General features: G+C 49.1%; 1 protein-coding gene across 2 annotated transcripts; it reads left to right on the top strand.

Annotated features, from left to right (window-relative positions):
• Positions 1-1131: 1131 nt before the first annotated feature.
• Positions 1132-8372, top strand: TSPYL2 (TSPY like 2). Of its 2 annotated transcripts, none has more exons than XM_082716892.1 (7): positions 1132-2083; positions 3345-3422; positions 3550-3661; positions 3749-3894; positions 4030-4127; positions 4639-5474; positions 7622-8372. In XM_082716892.1, the coding sequence occupies exons 1-7, from the start codon at positions 1283-1285 to the stop codon at positions 7804-7806; spliced, it is 2256 nt and encodes a 751-aa protein (XP_082573018.1). In that variant the 5' UTR covers positions 1132-1282; the 3' UTR covers positions 7807-8372. The 2 variants fall into 2 exon arrangements, with proteins under 2 accessions (XP_082573018.1, XP_082573017.1); XM_082716891.1 differs by having other exon boundaries at positions 1139-2083; positions 4627-5474.
• The last annotated feature ends 3564 nt before the right edge of the window (positions 8373-11936 follow it).

Here is an 11936-nt window from a genome sequence, read left to right as displayed (position 1 = left end):
TCTGTTTTCGAGAGATCCAGCCTTGTTGCTGTACGTAGATCTAATTCATTCTAGTGGTCCATCTTCTACATCTATCACATGTTTCTTATCCATACCCCTGGTGATGGGTCTCTAGGTTGCCTCCAATTTTCTGCTACCACAGAAAGGCTGCAATGGGCAGTTTCCTACATGTCTTAAAGATGCCTAATTTAGAGGACAGGAAACAGTGTCTCTGAGGACACACCCTCAGAGAGAGGGAGTGATTTGGTTAGGGTTACAAAGTGAGGAGCACACCCGTGATGTGAATCCCAGACCAAATCCAGAACCCCACCACCACGCCAAAGGAAAGACCATCAATCTGACCCTCCAAAATCTAAAATACAATTAAAAGCGGCATATACTGAGGAAAGGATTGGAAGGAGGGCAAGTATAAAGTGGACGAAGACAGAGAAAATCCTAGAAAAACCCTGGTGGATGAACGGAATCACAATCATTTTAATGACGCAGACGAAGTTACTTTTTGTGTGTGATTATTTCTAGAGCCATTTTGCAGAGAGGCAAAAAGCCACGTCAAAAATCTGGCCCCAAACCAAAGGTCCTAGGTTTCTAAATTCCAGGCTCCTTTAGGGCAACCCTAGCCCCGGGGGCCACATTTCAGATCTCCACAGAGGCAAACGCCGGGAATAGAGAAAGAGACAGATTTAAGAAGTGCGTAGTTGTTGAGGGGAGGGCAGAGAAGGGGGGAAACGATAGCGAGGCTCTCCCAATTTTATTTGAGCACATCCTGCTCCGAAGCTGCGTTTGTTTTTTGTTTTGTTTTTTGGTCTTCAGAGCCACTGGTACTTTTCCCATTGGATAAAACGCTGCAAGGGTGGGAGAGGGGTTTCGGCCCCCTCAGTTTTCCTTGCAGCCAATCGCCATGCAGTTTCCAACTCGTCGCTGGGGGAGTCAGCTCGATGATTGGCGGGCCTGAGAGGAGCCAATTGGAAAGCGATGAGGTGCGGTGTTGGCAAGCAGATTGCGTGAGAGCGGGCAGAGGTCGGGGGAGAGCGAGTGCCTCGGCGGGGGCTGGCAGCCAATGGAGAGACAGAACGGGCCCTTTACGTCAGGGAGGGGGTGGGTCTTGGACGCTTGGCGCGGAGGGAGTAGGACAGGCGCTGTGGGAGGGAACGCCAGAGCGAGGCTGTGAGGAGAGGTGGTGGCGTGAGGTGCTGCGGCTCAGCTTCAGGTGTGACAGGCAGCGGCGGCCTGGCTGAGAGCGGAAGGGGCTAGTGCGATCCCCTGAGCTGTGAGCGCGGTCACCATGGACCGCCAAGATGAGGGGCCTCCGGCCAAGGCCCGCCGCCTGAGTAGCTCAGAGCCCTCTCAGCACGACCAGCTGCCGCCGCCGCCGCCGCCGCCGCCGCTCCTGCGACTGCCCCTACCTCCACCCGAGCAGCGGCCGAGGCTCCGGGAGGAAACCGAGGCGGCACAGGTGCTGGCTGACATGAGGGGGGTGGGACTGGGCCCAGATCTGCCCCCGCCGCCGCCCTATGTCATTCTGGAGGAGGGGGGAATCCGTGCGTACTTCACCCTGGGTGCTGGGAGTCCCGGCTGGGAGCCCGCGATGGAGTCGGGGTACGGGGAGGCGCCCCCTCCTACGGAGAGCCTAGAAATATTCTCTCCTTCGGAGGCTTCTGGGGGAAGTGTGGAAATTGACTTTCAGGTTATGGAGCCCAGCAGTTTTGCTGGAGAGAAGGCCCTAGAAACCTGTAGCGCAGGGGAGTGGGGGTACCAGGAGTTAGCCGGTCCGAGGGGGAAGGAAGAAGCTATCATCATCGTGGAAGATGACGACGAGGATGAAAAGGAGAGTGTGAGGAAGAGGAGGAGGAGGAGGAAGAGGAAGCAGAGGAAGGTGAAGAAGGATAGCAAGGAGAGGAATGCCGAGAGGATAGAGTGCATCCTGCAGGCACTGGAAAACATTCAACTGGACCTGGAGGCGGTGAACATCAAGGCAGGCAAGGCCTTCCTCCGTCTGAAACGCAAGTTCATTCAGATGCGAAGACCCTTCCTGGAGCGCAGAGACCTCATCATCCAGCATATTCCAGGCTTCTGGGTCAAAGCAGTATCCTTGTCATCTATATTCATGGGCCAGGAGCCCATGACAAAAAGGGGGGGTTGGGGGGAGAGAAAGGGTGTGGGGGTGGACCCCTATTGGAAAAATGACTAGGTTTGGTAGAGGAGGAATGGAAGGAGAGGGGCAAAACATCAGAGAAGCTGGACTAGAGATGGTAAAGGGGGTAGAGGGGCACACAGCATAAAACCTGGACCACAAATGGAAAATGGGAGAGGAGGAACGTAATAAAAAAAAAAAAAATGCATCACAGGCAGTGAAATGGGGAGGGTAAGAGAGGGCACACAGCAGAAAAATTAGACCAGAGGTGGTGAAAGGAGGAGGGGAGGGACACACAGAAGATGAACTGATTCAGAAATGATGAAGAGGGAGGGGAATGGCACATAGCAAAGAAATTGCCCAGAAGTCACACCTAGCTCTGCAAGGCTAGGTCTCTGCTTAGGTACTAGGGAGACCCCAATCCTGGCTGGAGAGAAGGAGACAGAAGGGGGCTTGAGCCCCTTAAGGGGCAGGCAAAGGAGTACCAAATAGTGGAGATCAAGGAGTTAAATGAAGGAAATAAGAGAGTAAGAAGAATCTTGTTTGCTACTGGTGAAAAGCTTATCTCTGGGGCATATACAGACATACATACAACATGTTAGGAACACATGGGCTTAACTTCCTGGTGGAATTACATTGATATAGACCCTTGACACTCTCCTACAAAGTATCACATGATCACAGGCTGTTAGCACTCAGGCACACACGTATTTTGTGGCCGTGGGTTCTCAGCATGCAGACACAGAGCATCATGTGAATATTGGTCCTCAGCACCCAGACACATGGCATCACTTGGACGCAAACCCTCACAGCCAGATTCACAATACCACGAGGACACAGACATCTAAATGAACATCATGTGACTCCAGGTCCTCAGCAACCAGTTACAGCATCACTTGGGCATGGGCCTTTAGCCCACAGAAACACATGTCTTCTAAATACAAACTCTTAGCACCCAGACACACAGCACATACATACCGAGGTAAGGCAACCTAACACAGAGGTTTGACATTGCATAAACACAGGCTCACTGCATAGTATCATGGGAAGAAAAGTGTGGGTTATGTCCCATGACCCACTTGCTCCACACACATCACATAAACATAGAGGGAATTCTGCTCCAGCCTCTCTGTTGCTCTGCCCTGCTTGGCCTTCCCTCCCTCCTTCTCTCATTGAACAGTCACTCCTTGACCTAAACTGCTCCCTCCATCAGTTCCTCAACCACCCCAAAATTTCAATCTTGATCAACCGACGTGATGAAGACATCTTCCGCTACTTGACCAATCTGCAGGTCAGGCCAAAGATACATTTTTTTTACCAGGATCGGGCAAGGAATCTGGCCCTTGGAGGTGAGGGGGGGTAAAGTGGGAGGGGCCTTGGTATGGTGGGGATCCCAACATTATCTCTATCCTGAGCAGGTACAGGATCTCAGACACATCTCCATGGGCTACAAGATGAAGCTGTACTTCCAGACAAACCCCTACTTCACAAACATGGTGATTGTCAAGGAGTTTCAGCGCAACCGCTCTGGTAAGAGGCAGTCCTAGGGAAAATCCACACCCCCACCCCCCATCTGTCCTTGTCTGCTGCCCTCTCCATAGCCTCCTTTCCCTCCAGGCCGGCTGGTGTCTCACTCCACTCCAATCCGCTGGCACCGGGGCCAGGAACCCCAGGCCCGCAGGCACAAGAACCAGGACACCAACCACAGCTTCTTCAGCTGGTTCTCAAACCACAGCCTCCCAGAGGCTGATAGGATTGCTGAGGTGGGGCTCCTCCTAGCATTGCCAGAGAAAGCCTTGCTAGGCTTGCCTCTGGATGCTTGGGGAATTGGTAATAGGCTCTGGGGCTTGTACTCATAACTATTCCCCTCCCCCCACCCCGACCCTCTTTTTCAACAGATTATCAAAAATGACCTGTGGGTTAACCCTCTGCGCTACTACATGATGGGAGAAGGGGGCTACAGAGCAAACAAAAAGAAGCAAGAAAAGGAAGAAAGGTGATAGCGGTTTCGTGGCTGAGAGGTGGTTTGTTAGGAATGGGATAAAGATTAGGCTAGTATCACACAGGATTTGTAAAGCCAAAGGGACTTTTTTTTTAAGATTTTTTATTTATTTGACAGAAAGATCACAAGTAGGCAGAGAGGCAGGCAGAGAGAGAGGAGGAAGCAGGCTCCCTGCTGAGCAGAGAGTCTGATGCAGGGCTTGATCCCAGGACCCTGGGATCATGACCTGAGCCGAAGGCAGAGGCTTTAACCCAGTGAGCTACCCAGGCGCCCCCCAAAGGGACCTTTGAGAGAGTCCAGTCCAATATGTTTACAAGTGGGTAGTGATGCCCATAAATGGGGTGTGATTGCCCTGAGGTCATGTAGTCAGGAGCAGAAATGGGACTTTCCCCACCCTAACCTCCTCCCTGGGATCCCTTGTAGCTTACTGCCTCCCCAGTTACTACCTTTCAGTGTCTGCCTTACCTCCCACCAACCCTATACTCAACCCTAGGCTTCTCCACAGTAAAAACAGGGACAAGTGTGAGGTTGTGATCCTGGAAGACTCTGATGACTATCATCTAATGGAAGACATTATCAGTGAGACCTCAGACAGTGATGGTATCACTGACAATGAGACCATTCATGACATCAAGATCTCTGACTTCATGGAGACCACCGACTGCTTTGAGACCACTGACAATGAGATAACTGACATTAGCGAGTGCCTCTGTGACAGTGAGAGCCCTGACCACAATGAGAGCCCTGACAGTGAGACCGCCGACAACGAGAGCCCTGATGACAGCGAGACCACTGATAATAATGAGAGCTCTGATGACGAGACCACTGACAACAATGAGAGTGCCGACGACAACAATGAGAATCCAGACGACAACAACGAGAACCCTGATGACAACAGTGAGAACCCTGAAGACAACACTGATGACAATGAAGAGAACCCTGATGACAATGAAGAGAATACTGATGACAACAATGAAAACCCTGATGGTGATGAGAACCCGGATGGTGGTGATGAGAACCCCAAAGGTGGCAACCATGGCAGCAGTGGCAACAACCAGGATAGCAGCGATAGTGACAACGAAGGAGACAATGAGGGCAGTGATGATGAAGATAATGACGGCAACGAAGGCGACAATGAAGGCAGTGATGATGATGGCAATGAAGGTGACAATGAAGGCAGCGATGATGATGACAGAGACATCGAAGATTACAAGAATGACACTGATGACCCTGACAAGGATCAAGATAACAGCAACAATCAGGATGACTATGAGGACGAGGTAGAGAACATCTCTGAAGAAGACTCCTCAGTGGAGGAGGAAGAAGAAGGCAGTGAGGAAGGTGAGCCTAGAACCCCTCTTGTTTTCCCTCCTTTTCTCTTCTCAGAAAAGCTGGCCCGGATCAAGGCATGAATACAGTCTGCACTTGTGGGGAAAAGAAGCATTTTGTGCAACTTTTTAAACAAAGCAAGACTAGGGAACCTTTAACTTACAAACATAGCAGAACCAAAGAAACAAATTCCAGTTCTAGGTGGTGGGTAGATAGGTTGTAACAGAGCAAAAGTCACAGGAAGAGTGAAGAGATAGGAGAAGGTGGGTAGAAAACTGAGAAGGACAATTTCACGCACAGAAAGCAGGGAAATGACAAACACTTTATAATTCAGCATACACTGTACCCAGCCCAGGACTTTAGGGAACTTTCAGGCTTGTTTGTCTTTTGAGGATCCTTCACTAGTTCTGAAAGCTGCTTCTCACAAAAATGTCCAGTAGGATATGTGGGGACATACTGCATACATTAATATTCTCAGGTAGAGTCACATGTACATTAGCACCTTAAAGGCTCTGAAAAGCCCTGCTGTAAGAAACCCTTTTAAACATTGCGGAACTTGAAATTGGAATTTCCCCAAACTTCTTGACCACAGAAGCTATTGTTTAGCGTTCACCAAAACATGCATTTTAGGAAATGCGGAGAAAGGTTTGCCTGCCGAGGTTTGAGGGAGAAGGCAGTCCTTAAGATGACTCCCAGGTTTGGTCTGGCCTGGATGACTGGCAAACAGAGGTGCCAATTCTTAGGATAGGGAATGACATGGTGGCAGGATTGATGAGGTGCAGGGAGGAACATGGAGTTGGGAAGGCCTGTTGGACCTAAGATACAGGTAGCCCAGGCAGGTGATTGGTTTTATGTCTAGGAAGTCAGAGGATGTAAATAAAGGAGGTAATAAGCCAGAGCAGAATCCTAGCCCTGGATTCTGGGACCAGTTAGCATTAATGAAGTATTTACTGTGCACCAGGCACTATTCTGAGTGATTTACTGTTACTGGCTGATTCATTTAATCTTCACAGCAAGTCTTAAGAGGTAGGTAGTATCGTAGATGAGGAAACTGAGGCTCTGAGAAGGTAGGATTGGGAAGAGAACTGGGTCATGGAATGTTCTCAGAAGGAGGGGATAGTCCTCAGTATCTAGTGCTGCTGAAAGGTCAGGTAAAATGAGGACTGGTTTGTGTCCATCGGATTTAGTGCTGTGGCCTTGGCAAAAGTAGTTTCAGTATATTAATGGGGGCAGAGACAGACCACAGTGGGGTAGGAGGAGGGAATGAGCAAGGAGCAAGGCAGTAGAGTCAAACCTTAGCTAGGAAGGGGATGGTAGAGGGTGGGCAAGGGAGATGTCTGAGCCTGGCTGTGGGCAGGCAGACCTTGGAGAGGTGGGTCCCTGGGGAAGATAGAAGGAGCTGGAGGTAGAAGACCAACCAATCCTGGGGGTTTTGGCCATGGGGTCTCTGGCAAATTTCCATTGAGTGCAGGGGCAAGGAAGGAGGCATTGGATGAGTAGATTCAGTGTAGAAATATATTCAGTTACAGAAACTGAAGGATGTGCCCCCGGATGGTATCTTCTTTCAGAGAAGGGGAGGAAGAGCTATCTGCCCAGCGCTGGGGTGGGGGGTGGGGGATTGGGCTAAAAAAGACAGACTGGGGCCTGTTTAGATCAGACTGTGGAGAAAGAGCGGGGGAGCTGCCTTAGAATGAACAGAAGGTTTATTCAGCTGAGATCAGAACTCAGGAAGACACACATTGACACATTACAGGGGGAGAAAAAGCAACTTTCAGAGTATCAATTTTGATAGGCCAGAGGCAGGAGCCCACCCTGCTTTCCTGCTTCCCTTCCACTCCCTCACTCCAGGCTTGCTTGAGTAAGCCGAGCACATGTGTGTGTGTGTGCGCGTGCGCGCGCACGCACACACACACACACACACACACACACAGGCTTGTCTCACACACACTGGCTTGTTTCAAGCAAAGGTGCTTGGCAAGTGTTCCAGGCCCCCAAAATCCTGGCTCTGCGTTCTGTTCCCTGTTAAAAGAGTGCTCTCCTCCAGTTTCCAGAACAGTGAGAAGATAAATTTCTTTTGTTTAAACAAAAAAAGAATGACATCTACCTGTTCATCTAATCACCCTCCATTTTCCCCTCCTTGCCTCTCTCCCTCTTTGCAGACAGTGAACAAGAAGGCGAGGAGAGTGATAACGAGGAGGGAAGTGATAACGAGGAGGGAAGCGATGAGGAGGAAGGGATTGAAGACTCAGAAGGAGGGGAAGACTCTGATGACTCTGACATGGAGGAGGTGCTTCAGGTCCAAAATGCTTGGGCCAACCCAGGGAAGAGGGGCAAAACTGGATAAACATTTCACCCTTGCACATTTCACCCTTGCAAGGGCTGCCTCTCTGTATCCCTCTCCACCTGCCCCATTTGCCCTCCCCCTCAGCTAGGGCCGCGCGGCCCCACATTGCACTTCTGGGGGATGACCGAATTCGTACACGGGTTTAAAGTTTATTTTTATGGTTTAGTAATTGCAGAGTTCTTATTTTGGGGGTAAGGGAAAGGGGGATTCCCCCTTCCTTTTGGCCCTCCTCTCCTGCAGGCTTCTGTGTGCTGCTAAACGTATTTATTGTGATGCCTTGGTCAGGGCCCCTCTATCCTCCTCCTCGTGCTGTGTGGAGTAGACACCCTTGATCCTGAAGCGGGGAGAGCCACCGTGGCCTTGGGGGGCTCTGCTGCCACCCTGTTCTCCCAAGCCTCTCTTTCTGTCCATCCCTTGCCCTGCCCCACGCTGTGCCCGCTAGCCCGCCTTGGTGTCTATGCAAGGGCGCTTGTCATTGCAGTGTTCCTGCCCACCCCCCCCCCAGAAGCCCCTCCTTGTTCCTTGTGAAACTTGGTAATCCTAATAAAATTCTGAGCAAATTCAAAGTGCTTCTTGTAGTCTTTTGTCCCGCTGGCGAGCCATCCTCAGGAGCCAGTCTCTTCCACAGACCCTCAAATCGCTATCTCCTCTACGCACTGGTCTGCCAAACAGTGGTATGTGTGGCGGGGTTGGGGGGAAGGTATTGGTTTTCTGCTGGAGAGCTCTGCAGGCCGCAGAGGTGCTGCGTCAGAGCAATGCGGACCATCCTGGCCAATGGCAGGGCGAGGCTGAGAAAGCCCCTCCCCCACCAGCGGCTGCAGTGGTCCTCCGCAGGTACCAAACAGCTTCCCACGCCTTCCCCTCCTGCGCAGGTGCAAAGAAAAGTCCTGCGCCCTAGAATATCCATTTGTTCAATGATTCATCTTTTTATTTATTGTGCGTCAAACCTTTCCTCAGGCCTAGTGTGAGCTGGGAATGGGGAATCATGGGAATCCATTTTTTTCATTTGCTTGTAATTTTTAAAAAATAGTAATCTGTCAAGACGTTACATCCCAATAATTCAGGAATGCTCTCCTGTTTTAGAGAGATGGTGTTGGATTCCTGGAACTGAACCTGGAAGAAGAAGGCAAAAAAAGATGGCTCAAGCCAAAGAGTGCATAGCGAGAAGGGCAAAGCAAAAGGAAATTACGATATAGTTGTGCAATGGGGTGGGGAAGGGATCAGGATTTGGGTGTCTGAAAGGCAAACCTCTGGAAGGCTGAGTTGTTTTAAATTTTGGATAGAGTAACTTTATTTCGGCGGACACCAGAAGTACCTCTAGATCCTTTGTGGCTAATAATGATAACATACAAATATCCAGGTTGGTCTTCTGCAATATACCTCCCGAATTTTCCATCCAACGCCCCTGTTTCAATGAAAGGCTTCAGAAACGGTCAGATTGCAGTTTCAGAGAATGCCCTCTGCTGGATGCCAGGAGAATGGATTGGAGGGAGGGAGAGCCGTGAGGAAGTTGATGCTGTTCCTCAGGTGAGAGTGGTGTAATGGGCGGATACGGAAGGTTTTTAAGATATATTTTTTATTTCAAAAGTTTCAGATTTATAGAATTACTGTGAAGATATTACAGAGAGTACCCATATATCCTATAGCCAGTTTCCCCCCATTGATCTTGTATTAACATGGTACATTTGTCACAATTAATAAACCAATATTATTATTATTAACTGAAGTCCATATTTTATTCAGATTTCCTTAGTTTTTAATGTAACTTTTCTGTTACAGGATGCCATCCAGAATATCATATTACATTTAGACAGGAAGTGTCAAATTATTGGGCAATTCTTTTTTTTTAAGATTTTATTTATTTGACAGAGAGAGAGATCACAAGTAGGCAGAGAGGCAGGCAGAGAGAGAGCAGGAAGTAGGCTCCCGTTGAGCAGAGAGCCTGATGTGGGGCTCCATCCCAGGACCCAAAGATCATGACCTGAGCCGAAGGCAGAAGTTTAAGTCACTGAAACACCCAGGCGCCCCTCATATTACATTTAGTTTTTATGTCTTCATAGGCTCCTCTTGGCTGTGACTGTTTCTCAAACTCTCCTGGTTTTTGATGACCTGGAGTCATCAATGTTTGAAAAATACTGGTCAGGTATTTTGTAGAATGTCCCTCAACTGGGATTTCTCTGATGTTTTTTCTCATGATTAGCTTAGGGTTATGGGTTTGGGGAAGGAAGACCACAGAAGGAAAATGCTAGTCTCATAAAGGGTACATACTATCAATGTCTTATCACTGTTGGCTTAACTCTGATCACCTGGTTGAAGTAGCAGTGTATGTCAGGCTTTTTCACTGTAAAGTTACTCCCCTCCTTGCCCCCAGCCCCCTTTCCATACCACACACTTTGGAAGGAAGCCACAAAGTGTAGCCCATGCTTTGGGAGTGGGAAATTAAGCTCCATCTCCTTGAGGGGGATGTATCTACATAAATTAATTGGAATTCTCCTGCATGAGAAACCTGTCTGTTCTATGAGAGCTTTTTAGATGCTAGAACCAATGGGCTTTACATATGGGAAAAGAGGGGACTGAGAGGAGTCAGGAATGACTTCCAAGTTGTTGTGGGACCTTTGGCAAGGCCCCTTCCCTCCCTGGGCCACCTCTGTGAAATAGCTGGAATACCAGATCTTGGACATGCTCCATGATTCTGACAGATGTTTTGGGGAGAGTATGAAGGCTTTGATTCCTCTGGTTCTGACCTGGGGCTGCACTGTCAGAGGTGAGCAGAAGAGACTCTAGCCTGGTAAGGGGAACATCTTGCCTCATGGCCAGAGCTGGGAATTCAGGATCTTGAGTCAAAGGCATCTTGTGCGGAGGGAAGAGATACCTACATTCATAATCAGGAGCTAGTCCCAATGACCAGGGGGTAAAGTAGAGGGGAAAACATCAGGGGCAAAGGGCCTAGAGTGGGCCAGGAGAAGAGGTCAGCCTAGCAAAAGGATGCTAGGCAGTCTGAGAGTCAGATGGCTTGGGTATCCTTTTCCTCAGTGTGCTCTGCTTCACAATGTAATTCCACCACCCTTGCTAGAGGGCCTGGGTTTTCCCATCTGCAAACTTAGGTTAATCTTACTGGGGATTAGTGCTGGAGAAGCAACCTGCCTAGAATCCCAAGATGGAAACTAGCCTTGAAGCAGACCTCTGAAGCCTGGCCCTGATCATGTCTTCCATGATTCTTTTTTCCTCCCCTAATCAAATCCCCAGCCCCTCATTCTGGCATTAGAGGCTCTTTTTCACTCACCTTGTCAGAGAAAGCCTCTGGCTTCAGGAACACTGTTAGGAGCCAACTTTGGGATTCTAATATATTTGTCTAGGGTGCTCGTGTTTTGGGTTAAGGCATGGAGAAGAAGATGTTCTTTGCCTAAAGTGACATCTTTTCCCTGTGTCCTCACTCCTTAGTGTGTGGTGTGGCCCAGTCTGGGCCTCCAAAAGGGAGGACTGTTCTCCAAGGTCTTTAAGGTCACATCCAAGTCCAAAATATAGTCTTTGCTGAAGACCAGAGAAGACAGGCCCCCTTTTCTGGGACTCTAAACAGAAACCAGAAGGAGAACCAGGTGGAGGATAAGGAGCCATGGACCTAATATGCCTCAGGGTCTGTTACCATGCTGAAGCTACTTGTCTTTGTTTCCTTCACAGTTTACCCTACTCCTCTGCTGCAGAGGGCCCTGCGCCTGGGGGTGAGGTTCTCAGGGACCAGGTTCTCCTGGGATCAGACTTTTAAAGTTCCACACACTTCTGTGAACAAAAGCAGATTGTCAGGGACAAAACCAGATTCAGGAATATCCTTCCTTCTCAGGTGACCAAGAATGCCATCACTAGCTCCCTTGGTTGAGGGTATGGAGGATGGTTGGGAAGGAATCCTATTCATTTAGTAAACATTTATTGAACACCTACTGTGTGTCTGATACTAAACTGGGTGATAGGGATACAATAAAGAAACATGATAAACCAGGTCTGTCTTCCTTCCCAGAGTTTAAGACAATTTGTGCCATAGGCCTATTTGGTGATCTGGTGAAGCCTTATGGACCTTTCCTCAGAAAATAATATCTTTTAAATATATAAAATGAAATAGAGTTACAAAAGAAACT

This window comes from Mustela nivalis, assembly GCF_964662115.1.
Source record: "Mustela nivalis genome assembly, chromosome: X".
NCBI classification, from domain to species: domain Eukaryota; kingdom Metazoa; phylum Chordata; class Mammalia; order Carnivora; family Mustelidae; genus Mustela; species Mustela nivalis.
This window is presented reverse-complemented; position numbering and strand designations above follow the sequence as displayed.